This window comes from Mastomys coucha, unplaced genomic scaffold, assembly GCF_008632895.1.
Source record: "Mastomys coucha isolate ucsf_1 unplaced genomic scaffold, UCSF_Mcou_1 pScaffold14, whole genome shotgun sequence".
Taxonomy (NCBI): domain Eukaryota; kingdom Metazoa; phylum Chordata; class Mammalia; order Rodentia; family Muridae; genus Mastomys; species Mastomys coucha.
In genome coordinates, this window is record NW_022196896.1 from 34,089,628 (window position 1) to 34,105,957 (window position 16,330).

The 16,330-nt window shown below is 44.7% G+C and overlaps 1 protein-coding gene across 4 annotated transcripts; it reads right to left on the reverse strand.

Moving 5' to 3' along the window:
• Positions 1–10,813: 10,813 nt before the first annotated feature.
• Sox17 (SRY-box transcription factor 17) lies at positions 10,814–16,318 on the reverse strand. Of its 4 annotated transcripts, XM_031366743.1 has the most exons (4): positions 16,175–16,317; positions 15,629–15,817; positions 13,020–13,854; positions 10,814–12,568 (listed from the first exon to the last, which is right to left on the reverse strand). In XM_031366743.1, exons 3-4 carry the CDS (start codon positions 13,324–13,326, stop codon positions 11,607–11,609), a joined length of 1,269 nt encoding a protein of 422 aa, XP_031222603.1. In that variant the 5' UTR covers positions 13,327–13,854; positions 15,629–15,817; positions 16,175–16,317; the 3' UTR covers positions 10,814–11,606. The 4 variants fall into 4 exon arrangements, with proteins under 4 accessions (XP_031222603.1, XP_031222605.1, XP_031222604.1 ...); XM_031366745.1 differs by lacking the exon at positions 15,629–15,817 and having other exon boundaries at positions 13,020–13,386; positions 16,175–16,318; XM_031366744.1 differs by lacking the exon at positions 15,629–15,817 and having other exon boundaries at positions 13,020–14,859.
• Between the last annotated feature and the right edge of the window lie 12 nt (positions 16,319–16,330).

Consider the following 16,330-nt stretch of genomic DNA (forward strand, 5'->3'; position numbering starts at 1 on the left):
AGGTCTGAGCCAGGGTCTTTAACATGCTAAATAGAACATTAAGGTCAGTAACTGGAACCTCGCCTCAAGGTATCATTCGTGAGTTAACTATGGGGAAAGACCTTATTATATTTCTAAAACCAGGTTCCTAGCCTTCAGGTACAATTAGTTCTAGCAGGAAATCCCCTGAAACAACGCATTGCTAATAGGACTCATCTGCAAATGGGCATCCGCAGCAAGGTTGATAAGAGAGCCTTCCAGATTAGCCTGGAGTCTCTCCTGACAAGCTTTCTGAATTCTAGCTCTTTTATCCTAACCTGAAGTGAATCAAGGCCCAGAGTCCACAGTGATGTGTGATGTTTTCCTTGATCCTAAAAATTACTGCCTTTTCTCACTTTCAGCACTCTGACTAGATTTTCTTCTCACAGCATTTATGTGTGTCTGTATACTGCATGTATGCCTGCCTTGTGCCCATGGGGGTCAGAAGAAAGCATCAGATTCCCTGGAAGTGAAATACTGAACAGCATTTGGGTGCTGGAATCAAACCAACCCAGATCCTCTTCAAGAACAAGTGTTCTTAGCTACTGAGCAATCTCTCCAGACCCTTTTTCTTACTTATTGACTTTTATTTAATAACTCATCTTCAATTCAGACTGCCCATATACTCTTGGGTGTGGGGCCATACACTGGAACATCAATGTAGACTTATCAGTAGCCACACTGTTAAAGAAAACTCACTCTCTTTCCCAGAGATGCCGTGAAGTGTCTATAATATGGATCTCTTCTCACTCCTCAATAGCGTGTTGACTGGTTTAGTCTTGTGCATACAACCACTAGTTGCATTCACTAGTGCAGCAGTCCTGCTATACACAAAATTTTTCTCTGGTCTTCTCTGACCTTTGTCTCTTACAGTCTTTGCTCCCTCTCTTAGATGATAATCCCTGAACCTTGCGAAGGCCTGTGAAATAAATTTCCCATTTGTGGCAGAGCACACATTAGTCATTTATGTTCTGCTCTTTGACCAGTTGCAAGTGTCTACACTAGCCACTGTCCCTCTCCAGATCACCCCCCACACACAAAAAAAGAAAAACTTCTCTGATGAGGTCTGAGAGCTGCATCCATCCATGGGTACAACGTATGAGTTTAGAGGATAGTTTAATGCTATGTTCTTTTAGCAAAATAACAGTAGTAGGTTCATTGTTGTGGCCTGTGGTTCTTGGCCATATTTATGGCACCAGGCATCTATCTCCTCCTTTGGCACAATCCTTAAGCTCAATCACAGCACAGTTGGTCACCTCCCCATAACATTTGTAGCACTATTGCACCCATGGCCTTGTCTTGCAACATTAGACATTATTGCAGTTCACAGGTTTCATAGCTAGATAAGACTGTTGATGGCTCCTCTGCAGTGCAACAGTCTGCATAGCATCTTTGGTACTCTGATAGTTAGCCAGCAGGGAGAGTTAGCCAGCTGCCTGGTAAGTTCCAAACTGTTTTCCATATGTCCTGTGACCAAAGTGTGTGGTGTCTTCAGCAATACAATTTTATCAAGTCCTTGCTTGCAACCAGGAGCTTTTATTTATTTGTTTGTTTGTTTATTTGTGGGGTTGACACTCCTGACCAACAACTCAAGGGAAGGTATTCAACAACTGCTACAGAGCTTCTAGGATAAGTATCATCTCCCAGGTAGGGTAATTGCAATTAAACTTTTACATGAATATATATTTAGGAAGTTTATAAAAATGTGAATTCCTATTTAGCTTTTCAAACCTCCAGAAGGATTTTTAAAAACCTTCATTAGTTCTACTGTGCAGCCTCATTTGAGAATCACTTGCTTATAGAAGGTAGGGAAAGTCTGTATCTAATTCTACTAAATTGTGTTACAGGTAGGGCCTGGCTCTAATCTAGTTAGAGAGACAATCAAACAAGAAAGAGATTCTTAGGGTGTTAAACAATGATGCAGTTGATGGTGAGGTCAGAGCAAACATCCCCTGGGGTTGGGAAGGCACGTTCACTCCTAACCATAATGCTTCGTGGTCTCCTTCCAGTTCAGTAAGACTTTACAGAAAGGCTCAGTGTGGTGGTGGTGCCTACCTAAAATCCTGGCACTCAAAGACATGTTGGAGATGTCAACCTAGACTGCATAGTAAGTTCAGTCCTAAGCCATGCAGTGAGACCTGGGGATTGGGGTGGGCAATGGCAAGAGTGAAAGAAAGAGAGGGACTGACTCTGGAGAAAAGAAAGATGACCACAGAAGATTACATCAAACTGCCCAGAGATAAAACAAGAAAGACATGACCAATAACTGAGAAATTACCCAACACTGTCTAGTTGAAAGGTTTTTCTGAAGTGACTCTTAAGTGTATACTCCTAGATTTAGCTTGTCCTTAGGTCAAAAGCAGTTCCTAAGAAGTCAGTGTCAGTCAGAGATCTCAGGCCTTAAAACCCTTCAAACTATCAGTCTTACCTGGGAGCTTGTTGGAAAAGTGTGATTTACTCAGTCAGAATGGACACTTCAGCAAGCTCTCTGGGACATCTGCATACACATTCCAATTTAAAACACATTGATCTATACCAGAATCCAGCACAAAGTTTCTAACAGTTTCTCAGAGAGTGCAAATGCTGATTGCTGGTCCCTGGTATCTCACACAGGCATTCCCAGAACAATGAGTAATTACATATCCCCAGCCTGCTTATCTCCTGGTCCTATGTTATCTTTTTCTTTCAGAGAAGAAACCAATTCAAGGGGTTTTGTTGGGTAGTGCTAGCAGTTTTTGCTTCGTTTTATTTTGTTGAGGTAGAGTCTTACTGGTACCCCAGATTGACCTGGAACCTAGAAATCCTTCTATCTTAACCGCCCCTAGTGCTAAGACTACTGACCTGTGCATCACACCTGGGGGAAGGGAGCTTGTGAACAATAAATGAACTAGCTAAAGTTGCTCATGGACCTGAGCACTCAGAATTAGGACTTATCTCCCAGAAGCCCTGATTCAGAAGTTCAGATATTGTCATCTAGGACATAGACTCTTTCAGTCTGTCCTCTCTCCCACTGATGCTTTCTAATGTCTAATTCCTTGGTGCCTGACCGGTCTCCTCTGGGAAACAAAATGGCTTCAACAGTATAGCCTATCCCACAGTTGTGCCCAGGGATCTTCCAGTCATACTCCCTCTTTGGTCCTGAATTCGGTCACATCTCAACTCTCAACTTACAACAACAGCTCAGTGTGCAGGTCTCATTGAGAAAAGTGTTGTTCTCCAATCTCATAGCTGGATGCTAGACAGAGGGCCTTACCAAAGGAACACAGGGAGACACCAACAAATGCTATCTATCATCACATACTATATGGACAAGAAAGAGAGCTCACTCCCAGTTTTTTGGGGTTTTTTTTGGTTGTTGTTGGTGGTGATGGTAGTGGTTGGTTGGTTGTTTTTTTTTTCAGACAGGATTTTTCTGTGTTGCTCTGGCTGTACTGAAATTCACTCTATAGTCTGACATTCACTGACCTCTGCCTCCCAAGTGCTAGGACTAAAGGTGTATGCCACCACAGCCTGGCTTGTCCCAATTCTTAATGCTCATCAGGTGAGTGTTAAAATTGAATTTTGACCATAAACATTCTTCCCAACAAAAATCAACGTAGGAATCTTTTCACCAATATCTACAGTGTGGATATGAGGGAAAGTATCCAAATGGGATTCTGTGTGTCTTTATGATCGTGGGTACAGAAAACATATGTGCCAAGGAACAGTGGGTAGATAGAGCAATAACGAAGTTACTTCTAGGGCAGTAATGACTGTTCTCCTGTGCTGTTTAAATTGATAAGAAAAAGTAATTGAATAAATGCTATGCAAAGGGGCAATGACCTTGCATGGTTGCTATGCAAGTAAACCTGACTATTTCATTCTTTTTCATGTCTTTACAAACGTGTGTTTTTCTAATCAAAGATGTTGGGAGCCTGAACTGTTTACAAATACAGGCCACTTTCTCGACAGTTTTCTAAGACAAATTTAAGCAACACCAGCCGTTGGAAGCTCCAGACTTCAGCGTGCTAGCCGGATGTTCTAATGTTCTAGGATTTTTTCTGAGCCATGCTCAGGAACAGCTGTCTAGAGACATTCATGACCAGCTGTTTCCTGTCCCACTCGCCAATTTTCGGTTCTTCACCTGAAAAAATGAAGAAGGAATGCAGTTTTGGAAAGCTAAGTCAAATTAAAACTTACAAACCAAGCCATTTTCTCTGGAGAACTCCGCCTCACTAGAAGGTGCCCTAAAACTTTTCCCAAGATATATATCTGTCTGTCCTTAATAAGAGATGGTACAGTAGTATAGAAGCATCTAGTTTCTTTTTCTGCCCCGACAACGACTCGAAATTTAATAGTCATTCTCCCATAGGTAACGGTCTCTCCTATATTAATCCAACAATCCCCAGAATCCTGGTCATTAATCATGACTCCTCTATTTCTGAGAGACGCTGGCCACTTGGCTTTAGCTACTACGCCTTGATGCCTTGAAGAACTGGGATGTGAGACTGAGCTTCTCCACAGGAAACCAGAGCAGCAATTGACACAGCCCAAGGGCAGAAGTCTAGCCAGGGAAGCCTTATGGTGGTTTGCTGTGATCTCTACTAGCTCATTTTATTCCCCACCCCCACCTTGTCTGCCTAGCGGGCTACTTGGTTCTCAAGGGCTACTTGGTTCTCAAGAGTCTGAACCCGCCACCGACTGGGTTCACTAAAGAGTCATTCAGTACAAAAGAACCTACGTTGGTAAAGCCACACCTGAAGTAGGGGAGGTTGTGAGTACAGGACCACAGGACCAGCCTGGAATATACATATCAAAGCAAGTCTCTCTCTCTCTCTCTCTCTCTCTCTCTCTCTCTCTCTCTCTCTCTCTCTCTCTCTCTCTCTCTCTCTCTCTCGTTTCTGAACAGATGCAAACACGATTTGGTGTGGACCACGTTCTCTGCCCTGCTCCGAAGGCCGTGGAGCATTGCACTGTAAAGCCCAGTAAGAAATAATTGGAGTGCAAGCCCGCTGTCCTCCACCCACACTCCCCGCCTTTGTCCCCACTATCACATCTATGCTCTTTGACCTCCTTAGTTAATGTCATTCCAGAGATTTGTTAAAAAGTCCTCTGGTTAACCGCACCCTCAGTGTGGACTTCAAGAGAGAGAAGCCCACCGCTCTGGTGTGTGCCCGCCTGCACCGGGCCCCAGTAGCTGGCCGCACAACCCTAGAGAAAGGGGCTAGGAAGCCACTAGTGAGCCTCAGTTTTGCCCTTTCCACGTGACTGTAATTCTTTCTTTGTGTAATGCATTCTAGAAAACATGGTCCCTCCTGGAACATAAGAAGAGAGTGAATGCGAAGACACAACTCCTTAAGATGAGACTCCTGATTTTATGAAACGCTGTAAAAAATAAATGGGTATATTTTTTATTAAAAAGATAAATCAGTATGGCGCGTACTGTATGTACCCCTTCCAGAAAAAAAAAATTACTAAAATATCCCACCTCACAGAAAAACCTCCTGAGGGAGGGGCGACACCATAGCTTTCCGGATGGAGCCAACACAACAGCTACTTTTATGAAGAAGTAAAGTGGGTAGGGAGATAAGAGACATGATGCCTGAGCTTAAGAAGCAATGGCAAGCCAAGGAAAATTTGGACGGAAATGGAGATAAGTGTAACCATATTGGTAGGACAGAGGTGGCTAAGGGATTTTTAGTTATCACAGCAGGAAGTAAATACAACCTGTAAACCTAACTTAGACTGCTAAAGAGAAACAGATGAACAAGATTAAAGTAAGTAGCTTCAATCAGGGAAAAAAAGTGTAAGCATTAATTGTGACATTGTAGAACTGACTCCGGAGAAAGGACCCTCTAAAACTTACACTATCTAAGCTGCTTGTGTTTTTGCCAGCATGTCCATTAATTGGGTTTTTAATTATTTCATTAAGTACATAGAGCCCACGATCTCTTTATTTTGGATAAAAGTCTAAATTATTATTATATTTTTAAAAACTCCATCTTGTAATGCAAGTATTTTTAGTTTGATATTCTGGCCTGTGAGCTTCTGACATGACACCTGGTGTGTGTGCTTGGGGGAGCTCCCATCTGGCACCTACCTGGTGAGTGCATGCATCTGGCATTTACCCAGTGAGTGTGCATGCATCTGGCATCTACCCAGTGAGTGTGCATGCATCTGGCATCTACCCAGTGAGTGTGCATGCATCTGGTACCTACCCAGTGAGTGTGCATGCATCTGGCATCTACCCAGTGAGTGTGCATGCATCTGGCATCTACTTGGTGAGTGCATGCATCTGGCACCTGCACTCCCTACTATTACTTGCAAACATCTACTTTTTTTAATTTTTAAAAAAACACAACAGAATCCATTCCCTTTTATACTGGGTCTCTTGAGTTTTCTTTTCAGCACTGTTTATTGTTGCTTTGGGAAAATAGCCTTTGAGTGCTGAGGGCTTTAGAAGCCTGGTGTCAGGTTCAACCTTATATGAAACTGGGACAGGCAGTTTTCAAATTGCCTTCTCTCCTTTATTTTACTCTGTTCATTGGCCCGCAGGCATTCTGCCTGTTAGAAGTAAAAGAGAAACTACCATAGAGGACTTAGGGAAAGAGGCTGCTGTGCAGAGTCGGGGAAGGTAACTCCTCCTCGTCTAGATCTTGTAGTGGGAGTGTCTCCTTTGGCTTTTCCTCTTAAAACCCCCATGAAAAGGGGCAGTTTATGAGATTGAGGTGTTCTATACACTTAACCTAAGTGAAAATAATTTCTCTCATATAATCAAAGAGTTTGAGCTGTCCAAAGTTCAGAACAAAGCAAAGATGGTCCTTTGTCCCCAGTATGTACATTCTTACATTCTAACTATCTCACTCTTATTCCCCTAATCATAGCAGGCAGAGAAAGTGGATTCTGGTGTCTTTCTCTTTTTTGATGAAAGAATTAAATTAAGTTTGAGTCCAAGACAGCAGGGATAGATAGAGGGACACCAAATTCAAATGAGCCAGGGAACAAAGGAGCACCTTTGGAGACAACCATGAGATGGGTTCTATAAAATCTGCAAGCGGATCTGGTAAGACTTCTACTGTGAGCTTTGGCATATGGCATAAAGCTTTGGTCATTCTCCCTGGTGCTCTTTTGTTTGGTTTTTGTTTTGTTTTGTTTGAAGTAGGTTTTTCTCTGTGTAGCCCTGGCTGTTTTGGAACTCCAGACTGTTTTGAATAATTTGTAGACACTCCCAGGGTTAAAAGCATGTGCAACCATACTAGGCTCTCCTTGACTTTTTGTTTGGTTGGTTGGTTGGTTGGTAAATAAAAAAGATCAGAGATCAGAAATAGGCAGGACCTTCCCCAAGCCAGGTATACTAAACCTCTGACTCAAGATGCCAAGACTTTTTTCTCCTCGAAAACACTCCTAGCTTTATTCAGTCGTCCTCAGAAGTCTTAGCTCCATTACCTTTCTGTCTTGTGTTGTTTAACTTTTATGTCTCAACATAACATATTAGGCAAGGAATTATAGCCACCAGTGACTCAAAAAGAAAAGATAGGCAGAGCAAAAATTCTTGAATTCTCTGAACTCTCCAACAGAAAATGGAGGCACCAGACTGGGGAGATGTCTCAGTGGTAAGTTCTGATTTCTCTCCCTTCCAGAAGATGCAGGTTTGACTCCTAGCACTTGCGTGTCAGTTCACAACACAAACGTTATCTCCATTTCCAGAGGACCTGGCAGCCTCATAAAGACATACATGCAGACAAAATGCCAATGCACTTAAAATAAAAGTAAATAAATTATTTTAAGAATAAAGAAAATGGAGACACCAAGAAGTATGTGCATTCTTCTGTCAGATTTCTGTGCATTTAGCAGGTGCTAGATCTGGGATACAAAGAACAAAAGTTGAAGAAAAAAAAACAATTTACCCACCATCAACTTATTTCCAAGATAAATAAATTTGATATACAAAACAAGACAAAACAAAACAAAAAAAACCATTAGCTATGGGCTGGAGTATATATGTCTCAGTGGGCGAGCATTCGCTCAGCATGTGCTGGGCTGTGAGTTCTACTTCCATGATCACTAGCTAGGCACTTCATCTGAATGTAGCAGTGCACAAGTGTGATGATGCCAGAGTCAGTCTTGCCATTTTACACCCTGTCTGTGCTGGCTAGCTTTATATCAACTTCACACAAGCAAAAGTTATCAGCGAAGAGGAAGTCCCCATTGAGACAATGTCTTTATAAGATCAGGACTTAGGCAAGGCTCTAGAGAAAAATTTAAATTTATGATTGATGTGGGAGGGCCCAGCCCATTGTGGGCAATGCCATCATATGCTCTATTAGAAAACAGCTGAGCAAGCTATGGGAACAAGCACTAGCCTGGGCTCTCCACTATCTCTAAATGGTTCCTATGTTGGTTAAGTGGTAAAACTGGGCCTATGGAAGCAGCACCCTTCCATGACCTCTGTGTCAGCTCCTACCTTCAGGTGCCTTCCCTCTTGGGTTCCTGCCCTGACTTCCTTCAGTGATGGACTATGATGTGGAAGGAAGTATAAGCCAAATAAGCCCTTTCCTACTCAACTTTTTTTTTTTTGCCATGGTGTTACATCATAGGAGTACTATCTAACTAGCACACTGTCTTTCACTTTAGTAATAAAGTCTCAGATGGGTCTCAAACGCTTTCCTGACATTGCCACCAAGGCCTGTATTCCTTGAACTAAAAACAACTGAAGCTTCAGAAGTCTGTAGCTGAACTACAGAACCCCCTCTCCTTAAAAGAAAAAAAAGCATTCCCACTTGTAGCTTACCTGGACTCTTCTGTTTGATTTTTTGTTTTTTGTTACAATTGTTTTGTTCAGAGACACTGAACAATGAGTCATGTCATAAGAAAGAATTCCTCGTAGAAAGCAGTCTTTGATTTCAAATATCTGATGCCTGTCATCTGTTTTGGATGCTTGAACTGTCCGTGTTATTTGCTGATCAACACCAGCCCGTGGATAGTTGCAAAGAGTCACATAACGCCAGAATTATACCTAAGTACAAAGAATGTGTACTTTGTATGCATGTTACTAGGGAAGAATTCCTGTTTTTCTCAGCCAATCATAAGGTGAAAGCAAATATGCAAATGTATAAGGCTGCTTATAACCCAGTAAAAACCTGCCCTAGATGCTCATATCTATTTCTAAAGGATCTCAGAAAAATGGGGAGTAGGGGACATGGTGTCCTTTATCTGCTGCTTTTCCCCCATAAAAGAGTGAAAGAAAAACAAGCAGATTCTTTGATCATTTTACCTGAGTGCTTGAGAAAGGGCATTAGCTTGAAGTCTCCACCTACAAGAGTTGTCTGTGAGGATGAAGAGACCTCCACCCGTATAGTAACATTGCCTCAATAATTTTAGCTGTCTTGTCTTCCCACCCATACCTTAGGAGTGGTTAAAAATGTAATGTAGCCTGATTTTAGACTTTGCCTGAGTAAGCACTCAGGGTTCTTTTCTTCCTCTCCCTTTTTCCTATGTACCTTCTTTATTTTAAGAGATGACAGCTAAATTTCCAGCAGTTGTTTCTTTGGATTCACACACTAAAATGTTTAGAGAAATTTGAACTAGCCATGTGGCCTTGAAGGTAAACCTGGGCAAGCCCTCTGCTCATTGCATAGTCTACTGAGAACTTCTTGGAGATCCCTGTAAATGAACTTACGCTCAAGCAGAACAACCTCTCTGAGACCTCAGAAAGAAACACTGTAAAACAAAGAAGAGCACTAAATAAAAATCAGCCTTGCTTGTCCTGGTACATGCTTTTAGTCACAGCACTTAGGAGGCAGAGGTACGCAGATCTCTATGTGTTCAAAGTCAGCCTGGTCTACATAGTGAGTTCCAGGACAGCTAGAAAACAATAACAACAAAATAAAATGAGCCAGGTCATCCACACTCTGGTTTCCATGCCTAGTGTCAGGGGCTGGGAGGGAAAAATGAAAAGGAAATAGGCTAGATAAACTCCTTGGGGTGAACATCAAATTTCTAAATAGAAATTTTAAAATGGTTTTAGTCACCAGGAATGTCCAACAAAGTAGGCTCAACCTTTTGTCACTGAAAATTACTAGGCCTTCTGTGCCTAGTAATCACGAATCCCCCCTTTAAAAATGTTACTTTGACATTTCCATAGAACCCTTCAAGTCCATCATCTTCGAATTCTCCATCTAAATACCTTACATGTTGGTGAATTCCATGCCTAGTGTCAGGGGCTGGGAGGGGAACATGTGAATTTTTCACATTACCAGAATGTGAATTCTAGTACCCACCTATGCCCTCCACACACACACACACAAAGAGACTCTGTAAATACATTAGGAGTTAGCAACTGGGCTGGGTTTGCAGCTCACAGGTGGTTCTCTTATCTCTCATGCTGAAGCTGTGCTTTTAGTCCCCAGCATGTATGGGACCTGGAAAATGAGAGAATAGTGCCCAACTGGAAGGCTTGCTCAGACACAAACTGTGCAGAAGGAGACTAAGGAAACACCTGGCACAGGAAAAGCCCACAAAATAGCAGTTCCCAGGGTGGCCGCATGCACGCAGCAATAGCACAGCAGTTCCCAGGGTGGCCGCGTGCACGCAGCAATAGCACAGCAGATTTGCAGGGGCTGCTGACTGCAGCCTTGTACCTGTGTCTTCACAATAGGATGTGAAAGAGACATGCTAGTTTGTGTCTTCACCTGTGGAAAGCACAACACACACAAGGAGACTCTTGAGCCTAAAAAGTGCACAATGAGGGAATGCAATCATCCACTTTTGCTAGTTATAGCAAGATACGCGGTTGAAATTACATACTAAAGCTCACTGACAGTCACAACACAAATTTTATTTTGATTAGTTTCTCTGACTCTAAAAATGTGGGGATTAAAGGCAAATTTTAAAGGGGGATCAAAACTTTTGGAAGAAAAGACAAACAAAAACCAGTCATATCTGAAAAGCTCTTTTGGCAGGTATCAAGATCACTGAAAAACCGAAATTTTTTGAACAGCCTTATTAAAGCGTACATAATTAAAAACATTTACATTATCATTTTTAGAAACCAATATTTGGAATGTACATAGCAAGTTCATTCTGTGAAATTTTTTTCGCAGAACAACTATATCACATTTGAACAGCCCGTTGTTTGTATTTAGGGTTTCTTAAATGTATTTTCTTACCATTGTTAAGAAAATGGAAATTTTACAATTAACTATACAACTTCTAATTGTATAATATTTACTGTTGATCTTTAAATTAATTTGATAAAATCAATGTGATAGAGATTTTTAAAAGATTCCAGGATTTATTTAAGATCGAGAAAACACGCATGACAAAATTTCTTTAGATCAACAATACACTTTCAAGAAATGGAAGAAGTTGGTGAGATATTAAAAACTGGCTAAAACTGGACAGTGATTGTGGGGGAGCAAGTCCCTCAAGGTTTTTAAAACAAAAATCTCATGTAGCCCCTCAACTGTTCAAGTGGCAGACAAAATAAATTACCATAAATTATATGCCAAGGCAACTTAAAAACAAAACAGCTTGACGCTAAGGATTTCCTTAGCGCTTCCAGGAAGTGTGTAACACTGCTTCTGGCCCTAGGGTCTGGTCGGCAACCGTCAAATGTCAGGGTAGTTGCAGTAGTAGACCGCTGAGCTAGCGTCGGACACCACGGAGGAAATGGCTCCGTGGCTGTCTGAGAGGTTCACTCCACAGTCGTGTCCCTGGTAGGGAAGACCCATCTCGGGCTTATACACAAAGTGCAGATACTGTTCGAATTCCGTGCGATCCACGTCCCCTAGGAGCTCAGTGGGCTGGTTGGGTTCCGTGCCATCCCGGCAGGGCAGAGCCTCGGGAGGGGGCGAAGGCTGCCCCGGGCCGTGCGGGTGCTGCTGCTGCTGCGGTGGCGGCGGCGGCGGCGGCGGTGCTTGCGGTTGCAGCGGCTGCTGGGGTTGAGCGTGGAAACCGCGCCCTGCGCTTGCGGCGGGCGAGCCCATCGCGCCGTAATACAGGTGCAGAGCGCTGGGGGGCGCCAGTATCCCCGGCATCGCAGGGCCCGAGGGATCCGGCCCCACTCGCATGGGGCCAGCGGGCGGCTCTGAGGGAACAGCGTAGTCCGAGACAGGAGCGTAAGTGTAGGCGCCGGCCGCCGAGCAGTCCCCTGGCAGCGGGGCTGCAAAGAAAGCCGGGTCCTGCTCCACGCCATCCAGCGGGGATGTGTCCGGGGTGGGCAGAGGGTAGCCGTCGAGCGCGGGCGCGCCCAGTCCCTGGCAGTCGCGGTAGTGGGCGCCCATGTGCGGAGACATCAGCGGCGGCCCGGCCGGATAGCCCGGCTCCGGGAAAGGCAGACCCAGGCCATCCATGGCCACGCGGCCGCCCTCCGGACCAAGCGCGCCGGCCTGAGGCTCGGCGAGAGCGTGTAGGAAGCCTCCCTCCACCCGCTTCATGCGCTTCACCTGCTTGCGCCGCCGCGGCCGATACTTGTAGTTGGGGTGGTCCTGCATGTGCTGCACGCGCAGCCGCTCGGCCTCTTCCACGAAGGGCCGCTTCTCTGCCAAGGTCAACGCCTTCCAGGATTTGCCTGCAGGAAAAGTGGAGAGGGGGCAGGGTTACCGGGGTGAACTCCCGCACTCTGGCCCCTCTCCCGTGCCACCTCTCACTGAGCGAGCGGGCGAGAAGCCCGGTCGTTTTAGGATCAAAGTGTTGGATGGCGTCTTTACAGGACGCCTAGAAGGGACGTCCTCCCTTACCTTTCTCCCCTTAATTCGAAAAACTGGCTAAGTCCCCAGGTCTGGGAAGGGTCGAGCCAGGGCTGTGCGGGTTACCTCGAAGTTCTGAAAAACCCTTACATTCGCTCGTAGAGACCAAATACCAGAGCCAAGAGTTACTTTGGCGAGAGAGGGAGCTGGAGAAAGGGATTGAGTCTACAGCACACCGGTTGTGTGGGACGCAAGACACCTCGTGGGTCAAGGAAGTGTTTCGGCGATTCTCCGAAGTGCGCGGGTGCCCTGGATCCCCCTGGTCCGACTCACCTAGCATCTTGCTCAGCTCTGCGTTGTGCAGATCCGGGTTCTGCTGTGCCAGCCGCTTGCGTTCGTCTTTGGCCCACACCATAAAGGCGTTCATCGGCCGCCGGATGCGAGATTCAGTTTTGGCTCGGCCCGAGGTCCCGGCTGGCGCTCCGCTACTCGCCACCACCTCGCCTTTCACCTTTACATCCCCGAGGGGGCTCAGGGACTCGGCCCAGGGACAGGGGCCCAACCCGGCCATCACCGCGGGCTGCGCGCTCCGGGGCTGGCTCTGGTCGTCACTGGCGTATCCCGCATCCGGGCTGCTCATGGCTCTCCAGACCGACCCCGCGCTCTGCTATGGCCACGGGACACGCCGCTTCCCCCGACCCTGAGGCAGGGATGGGAAGCTAGCCTGGGGATGTCCAGAGGAACTCGTAAAACTGAGCGGGTGCGACCCTCCCGCAGCTCCTCCTGATAGTCCTAACCCGCCCGCGTGATCTGCACTGGAGATCTACCCTGTGACACTGCGGGTGTCCCCCGGGCCCGCGGGTCCTTTTCTTTAGGGACGCGGCCAATGGCGCGGCGGGGGCGGGCCGGACCCTAGTCCTTAGGCCCTGCCCAGCCGGTGGTCTGAGTCCCAAGTCCCACACCCGCCCCTTTCCCCTCCCCCGGCGGAGTGTTAGGGCTACACCTGCCAGAGGGAAAAACTGGCTGGAGCCGGGCTCTGGCGCCAAGTTCTCTCGGGGAAATAGGGCTGCTGAAATTCAGATGTCTGGAGGTGCTGCTCACTGGAAGATTGAAGCATTAGTCCAAGGTTGTTCACATCAACATACTAGGTATAGGTATTTATTCCATTCTTTAAAAAAAAATTATTACCGAAGGCAATTAAATTCCTATGGTTTTTCAGGGGAAAAAAATTCCCGTTCTCCCAAGAACTCATCATGCTTACATTATAATAAAAATGGTCAAGTTTGTAATAAAAACAAAGTTTAATATAAAATGCTATATCACTAATATTTCACTACTCAATAAGAGATCAAGTCAACCCAGAGGGATATGAAACATAAAAAGCATGAAACAAAAGCTGCTCATGTGTATTCGGCAAAAGAGGCAAGACCAGGTTTCATTTCTAAGGACTTGCAAGAGTCTGTGATTCCATCCCAAACGCCACAAAATTAAAATATAAAATAAAGTGCAAAGACAACCGCACTGTGATGTTTGTCGGAGGAAAAGGATCAGTCCATTTAAGCAGCAAAAGCAGTAGCGTTTAAGACGGTTATCCTGACAGCTGATTACAACGTTTTCTTAAGACTGGAATGAAAAGCTGAGCACCCTTAAATTTATTTTAAACCTGAAAGTATTTTTCCACGGGCTTCAAAACATGACTTCCTACAATGCTTATCCCAGCAGCCACTAAGCACCGTCCAAATATTAGCAAACTCATCTAGTCCCTAACATAGTCCTTTTCAAGGGCAGCACTGTAGCTTCTAGGAGAGGAAACTGACATTCACACACTAAGGCAGACACTGGGAGGGCCTTACACACACATCTAGCAGCCCTCCTTCAGACCAGAAGCTCCAAAAGCTCTGTGTTACATTTGAATTTGTTTGCAGGTTTGTGTTGTTTTCTAAGAGATCCAACAGTCATCCTTGCATTGTTTTAAGGTAGTAAAATCAAAGGACTGGTGATATAGCTCAGTTACAATGCTCACCGGAATTCCGCCGAAAAGAAAGTCTATGAGATGCCTAATGCCTGCGATTCTGTAATTCCAGCACTTGAGAAGTGGGAGGTCAGAAAAAACGTCCATGATCATCCTCAGTTACATATAGAATTAGAGGCCAGCCTGGACTACATTGTAATCCTGTCTTGAAGGGGAGAGAGAGATAGATAGATAGATAGAGAGAGAGAGAGAGAGAGAGAGAGAGAGAGAGAGAGAACAGAAGGAAGGAGGAAAGAGCTCAACACATCAGTTTCGAAAACAGACTTTCTTTACTGTGAATGGCTGATTGAAAAGTATTGCTTACTTGTGGACCATGAGTTGTCATGCCCAGGCTTTCTTGTGTGTTATTTCAGAGACCAAGTCTGGCTTACTGGAGGTTCCAAAAGGCATGGAGCTTTTGCTAGCTCCTGGCTTGCAGTTTCTGGAACCACTTTGTCTCCAAAGAAGGCATACAGAAGCCAACCCTTATCTAATTTATTATGTTATGAAGCTGGGCTGATCCTCCCTCCCACCTAAAGCTGGAAATTGTGCAGAGAGATCAGTGATAGTAGTTAAAGCTCCAGGTCTCTAAGATTCACACAAAGGGGGTAAAATTAAATCTGCCTTAAGAAATAAAAAAAAATGGTATTTTAAATTGGTGATTTAAAAGCAATTGGTCTTAAATCTAACTAACAATGTGTTCTTCCTCCAAGCTTTATGTTTTTTTCTGAAAAACATTGGCTTGAAAGTAAAACAAAAAAAATCATTTCAGATGTTTAACCAAGGAAACTATAAGGGTAGAGATAGCAATACTACAAATCAATTCTCTAGCCAGATGATCTTTAAGAAAAAAATTCTATCTCTTATCTTGGGGAGCTACAATCTTCCCAAGTAGCTCTCCTGCCTCTCAGAAGCAGAGGCAGGCCCTCACCTCCACAGTGACTCTTCTTTTTGCATCTAGTAACGGACATCTTTTCAAAGATCTCAGGGCCGCCTTTTCTCTTTCCGTGATTTTTTTTTAAACAAACTATGGGTTTTGTTTGAAATGAAGATTGAAAATAGTAGCGGGTCCAGAATGCATTTTCTCTGTCTTCCCTGTCTTGGTTGATTCCTCTGAAAGCTAAGAGACAACAGAAATATAATTCAGGTGTAAGTCTAGAAAATGTATTTACACCATTTTTCCTGGGTTCCTCGTTCTGTTCTTGCTCTGTGAAGGGAACCCACCATACTGAGAAAATGATTAAATAGAAAGGGGGAGGAGGGAGTGGGAAGGCAGCATTATTTACACGCATCCCTGAAACTTAACTACTAATCTGTCTGATGGAAAGCACACCCTAGGAGTCCAGGCTTCCACATTTCGGCTCTTCCCCACACCTTAAAACAGCCTCCCCTGAAGTCATTAGGTAGCACTTTACTTAACAAATCTATCAGGAAATGTGGTGCTTTCCCAAGGCTAGTCCCCTTCCCGTCTTCTTACCTAGATCTAACTTCTGCTGACCATTCTCTTGATAGATACTTTGGGAGGAATGTTGCGTGCAACCGCACTTCAGACCCGGCAGCAGTGTGAGTGGACCATATTTCAGCTTCTTCACTAAATGGGTGTTGGAAGCGGAGCTCGCGACGTTATCAAAGC

What these genes read in the sequence shown, in the direction of transcription:
- Sox17 (XM_031366745.1), bottom strand. Translation starts at nt 13,326, where the DNA reads ATGAGCAGCCCGGATGCGGGATACGCCAGTGACGACCAGAGCCAGCCC. An exon ending in AGAGCTGAGCAAGATGCTAG is followed by an intron (nt 12,569 to 13,019) that starts GTGAGTCGGACC and finishes CTTTTCCTGCAG; the next exon opens with GCAAATCCTGGAAGGCGTTG.